Below are 5,299 nucleotides of genomic sequence, written 5' to 3'. Positions count from 1 at the left end.
AGGCAATGTCCCTAGCCCACAGAGCTTTGGGGAGGGACATATTGAACAGCTTATCAGGGGCAGGAGAGATGATTTAGCGTTTAAGGTCGCTGGCTGTACTTCCAGAGGATGCAGGTTTGGTTCCCAGCACCCACATGGTGGCTCACAGCCATCATAAACGCCAGTTCCAGGGGATTCCTGGCCTTTGCAAGCACCAGGCACACATGTAGTACACAGATAAAGCACTCATACACATACAAAAATAAAATAATTTCAAAGTAGACAATTTATCACAGCCTCGGTAGGTGCCAGATTAGCAGAGCGCTGCCCACACACTAGCGCCCTCCCCCAACTTTCCCAATCCCCTCCCCGACACACAACGCTGAGTTGCAATGGTGATGCCTCTTCCTTTAGAACGGACAATTAAGTGGCACAGAAGGGGAATTGATTCTGGGAACATAGTTGATTTTGGCAAAATACAGAATGGGTCAGTGATTGATCAGAAAGTGGTGTGGTAGATGGGCAATGCCTTCCTGGGAAGAAAGGAAGATAAGTACAGCTAACTGCCTTTTCAAAGCTGAGGTCCCCGCGAAGGGAAAGTTAACATGGGAAAACTACAACTCCCAGAAGTCTCTGTTTCCAGGCAAGTAGCGACGGTTGCTATGGTTTCTGAAAACAATATGGCTGCTCCCAGGTGGCATTTGAGTCAGTGTTGAGTAGGGACGTAAACGTAGATCTGAAAGCTCTCAGTAGGGAGAGGAGACACTTGAAGGGTCCTGGGGCTGGCGTTGGGCTCTACCGGGAACGCTGAGGCCTTGCCCTGGAACCAATGGCAAGCAGCGTGGATGAGGAGGCTCTGCACCAGCTGTACCTGTGGGTAGACAACATCCCTCTGTCCCGACCCAAGAGAAACCTTTCCCGGGACTTCAGTGACGGAGGTGTGCGTTGTTGTGTGTTTTAAAATGTCTTTATGCATGTGTAACGGATTTGTGCATGTGCCATCGTTTTTGTTATGTGTGTATGTAGAGTGGGGCAGGGGTGGGATTTGTATTTGGGACTTTGATTGTGGAAGTGTGCACTTTGCATATTTCTCCTATTTGTGTGTGAGCAATGTATGCCCATTCTCTCTTGTGTACGTGGAGTGTGTCTGTGTGTCTGGATATGTATTTGTGGACCCATGCTTGCTCATGCTGCTGTGTTCTGCAGCCTGTCTTGTAATTTTTTGTTGTTTTTGTTTTTAAATTGTGAGGTAGAGGCTTAACTTTTGACTCTCCTACCTTTACTACATTCCTGCCTTGCCTCCCAAATTCTGAGATTATAGGCATGTGCCACCATTCCTGTTGTTTGTTTTTAATGTGGTGCTAGGGAGTCAAACCTAGGACATTGTGAACGCTCGGCAAGTACACTACCAGCTAAAGGAGCTATATCCCTAGCCTGTGTGCTTTTGTATTGACAAGTTCTGTCCTGAATATGTATGTGTTTCTTTGTGATTGTGTGTTTGTTTGAGTTTGCTTTGCGTTTTTTCAGGAAAGGCTCCTGTATTTAAGAAATGCAGTATTGTAGGCAGAATGTCTTCGTTTCTATGTACATAACTGAGGAAGCTATGTATCCATGTGATTTTTATGTTTTTGTGTGTGTGTTATATGTGCGCCCATGTGTGCCTGGCATTTATCTGTTTTATGTGTCTATACATTCTGCCCTACGTACATCTGTAGAGGGACATTTCTGAGACACACAGTTGTTGTGTAGCCCAGAACTCACTATGTTCCTGCCTCCTGTGTGGTGGGGTTACAGCCATGTGCCACCTCAGCCTGTTTATATGGTTCTGGGGATTGAGTGCAGGGCTTTGTATATGCTATGCAAGCAAGCTACCGACTAAGCTATACCTCCAGCCTGTGGAAGGACCTTGTCTTTCTGCGCGTGCACGTGTGCGTGTGTGCATGTGCGTGTGTGTGTGTGCGTATGCGTGTGTGTTCATATATCTGTGTGAATTTCTAGGGATAAGGCTGCAGATTCTCAGTTCTTCTGCGCTCTGAGTTAATGAAGGAGATGCTGTTTTTCTGAGAGATGGAGCCTCTTGACCTGACCATTGATCTGGCTTCCCTTGTCTCCTTTCTACCAACCTTCCCTTTTCTGTATCTCTCCCCGTCCTCCCTGACCCATGCTCCTGCCTTTCATATCTGTCCCCAACCCCATTCCCTCAGTCCTGGTTGCAGAGCTTATCAAGTTTTACTTCCCCAAGATGGTGGAGATGCACAATTATGTCCCTGCCAACTCTCTCCAGCAGAAGCTCAGCAACTGGGGTCACCTGAACAGGTAGTACAACCCCTGGGGGCAGAGGTAAACTCCGCAGCCCTTGCCCAATTCCCAGGAAGGGTTGCTACAGACTTAACTTCCTATGACCCTGGCTTAGGATGTGGCTAAGTATAGAATGTTTGCCTGGGGATATATATACCCATCCCTGGGTTGGTCCCTAGCAATGCTAAACAGGGCGAAAAAGCAAAACAACAACAACAACAACGACCTCCTAAGGTCTTGACAGGCAGGCTGGGACTGCTGGGGAAAGGAGAGATATGGCAGAATCTGTTTAGAAACAAAATCAAGTACACTCAAGCAGAGGGCTTCAGACTTCTGCCCTTCCAGTCCCCTGGGGGCCCTGTCCACTTCTTTTCCATTGCTTTCGATCCATTTCCCCTAGGACCCAATCCACCTTTCTTGTATTCACCCCATAGAAAGGTGCTGAACAAGCTGAACTTCTCTGTCCCGGACGATGTGATGCGGAAGATTGCGCAGTGTTCTCCGGGTGTAGTGGAGCTGGTGCTCATTCCGCTGAGGCAACGCCTAGAGGAGCGGCAGAGGCGCCAGAAGCTGGCTGCTGGCTCCTTACAGGTGGCAAAGCTTGAGCTTGCTGATTGGAACACCGGGGTTTGTGGGTGTGGCCGCTCCCTAGTCGGTAGAGAGCCCTGATTTGGCGATGAATAGGAAGACAGGGGTGCCTAGCTAAGAGAACCTGACTGACAGTAATGTGGAAGGGAAACAGGGCTTCTTGGAGATTGATGAGCTCAGGCTCGTAAGAGACCACATCTCTTCTTTCAGGAACTGGCTCCTCAGGATAGCAGTGGCTATATGGATATGGGTAAGGTGGCTTTCCCCTTATCTCAGGAAACTCTTCCCCCATGTCACTTTGATTTTAGGGTCCCTCTAAGACAGCAAGGTCACTTCTCCACTTGCTTGCTTTGTCTTAGGTTTGTCCCAGAAGGCTAGGGGAGACGGTGCTCCAGCCCCCGGAGAAGAACAGCTCAGGTAAAGCTGTGAGCTCTAACCTCACCAGGCTTGGTAACTTCCCCACACAGAGTGGCAGTGCCCTGAGGGTTAGGGAGGTGAAGAGAAGGCGAAGAGTACAAGGCTAGGGGTACAAGAGGGGAACGGTAGAGTCTGACATCCAGGCTTCTGCTAAACTGCTACCCAATGCAGAGGGGGCCGGCCGCCGGCGACCCGACTCCCTGGGTATAACCAGGCCCTGCAGGGCGATCCGAGCTTCGTCCTCCAGATCGCTGAAAAGGAGCAGGAGCTGTTGGCCTCTCAAGAGACAGTGCAGGTGAGGAGGGGGACACTGAAACCTAAGGGGTCAGCTTGAGGTCGGCGGGGTCTAAGCACTGGCAAGGCAACAAGGCCTTCAGGCTCGATGTCTCTGTGCCGCCACCAGGTCCTGCAGATGAAAGTGAAGCGTCTGGAACACTTGCTCCAACTCAAGAACGTGCGCATCGATGACCTTTCTCGGCGCCTCCAGCAGGCTGAGCGCAAGCAGCGGTGAGCGGTGCCTGGGCTGCGTGCGCGGGCCTTCCTAGTACCTGCTAAAGCCCAGACGCCAAGACCCACCCACCCACCCACTCATGTGCGGACTCAGGATTGGGAGGGTAGAGCGAGCTGCTCACTAGCGCCTCCTGCAGCTGCGGCGCCAGGCAGGGTTCGGGCAAACGTGGGGGTGCTCCAAGCCGAGGCCAGGAATGATCCTCCTCCTTACATTCCATCTGGGCCAGGAGAAAGGACCACTTTCCACAGCCCAGAAAACCTGTACGAACACACGGCATGACTTCCAAACCCGTGTCCGCTTTGAGGCTCCCGGCGCTGGGCCTGGAAAGGCGGTCCTCTGGTTTTCTCCACACCCCTAGAACCAGTTCCCTTCTCAGCTTAGAAGATAGTCCCATCTCCATGCATGCTAATTCTCCATGGCCTCGCACATGAGAGAAGCTATCCCCGGAAGCTGAGTGCTCCTCCTTGGGTGCTGGCAAGGGAACCATCTCAGGGCTGGAGACCACAGCAGCTGCACAGGAAGGTATAAGGTGTTGAAGTAGCCAGGGGGCATCCAGCTGTGCAATGCCCTCCTCTCTGGGAGTACGGAGGAGTGCCTGGGGAAGAGAGGACTGCATCATTGTCTCCATTAAAGGTGGTGTTGTGTGTCCTTTCCTGTGCCTGTCATCTCTTTCTGCCTGTATGGATTCCCAAAGGCAATGAGTTCCTGGCTTGTCCTTTATCTCTTTTCACCTACCTGTCCTTTTGTTGTTTTGTTTGTGTTGTTTTCTTTTTGAGACAGGGTTTCTCTGTGTAGCCTCGGCTATCCTGGGACTCGCTCTGTAGACAAGGCTGGCTTCCAACTGAGGGATCCACGTGCCTCTGTCTCCCAAGTGCTGGGATTAGAGGCAGGTGGGTCTTATGTAGTAGTTTCCACTGCTTACTAGATTGATGATACTGTCAACAGGCAGGCTTGTGAAGTGTGACAGCCTGCTTCTAGCACTGGGTGACCCCATCCCCTTCCAGTGTCCTCAAACCTTGTCTAAACCCAAGATGCAGATTTTCACCAATTGTGGCCGTTCATGTTCCCAACCTTGCCTACGGACTCTGTTATATTAGCTTTCTGTTTTTTTGATTTTGTTTTGAGATAGGGTTTCTCTTTGTAATAGCCCTGGCTGCCCTGGAACTCTCTTTGTAGACCAGGCTGGCCTTGAACTCACAGAGATCCACCTGCCTCTGCCTCCCTAGTGCCGGGATTAAAGGCGTGTGCCACCACTGCCTGGCTTACATTAGCTTTCTGTATGACTCTCAATCCTGTCCACACACTGATCTCAATTCTATGGACAGTGGCTATGTGTCACTTGAAACCCTGACTAAGACACCCCAACCGTGGTATGACCTTCGCTCTAATGATTTGCTGAGTGACATTAATAAACATTTGTAAATCCTAAGGCCTGTCAGTTCCATTCACAGGCATACATTCAGCATATTGCTTGGGAGAAACTCCTGTGCCCTGTATTCTGGGAGG

General features: G+C 50.7%; 1 protein-coding gene across 1 annotated transcript; it reads left to right on the top strand.

Moving 5' to 3' along the window:
- Nucleotides 1-439: 439 nt before the first annotated feature.
- On the top strand, nucleotides 440-4,329 carry Spef1 (sperm flagellar 1). The gene is made up of 7 exons (XM_051144649.1): nucleotides 440-917; nucleotides 2,184-2,295; nucleotides 2,712-2,868; nucleotides 3,076-3,115; nucleotides 3,225-3,282; nucleotides 3,454-3,577; nucleotides 3,686-4,329. Exons 1-7 carry the CDS (start codon nucleotides 809-811, stop codon nucleotides 3,791-3,793), a joined length of 708 nt encoding a protein of 235 aa, XP_051000606.1. The 5' UTR covers nucleotides 440-808; the 3' UTR covers nucleotides 3,794-4,329.
- Nucleotides 4,330-5,299: the final 970 nt, after the last annotated feature.

Source organism: Acomys russatus, chromosome 4 (genome assembly GCF_903995435.1).
Source record: "Acomys russatus chromosome 4, mAcoRus1.1, whole genome shotgun sequence".
NCBI lineage: Eukaryota > Metazoa > Chordata > Mammalia > Rodentia > Muridae > Acomys > Acomys russatus.
This window is presented reverse-complemented; position numbering and strand designations above follow the sequence as displayed.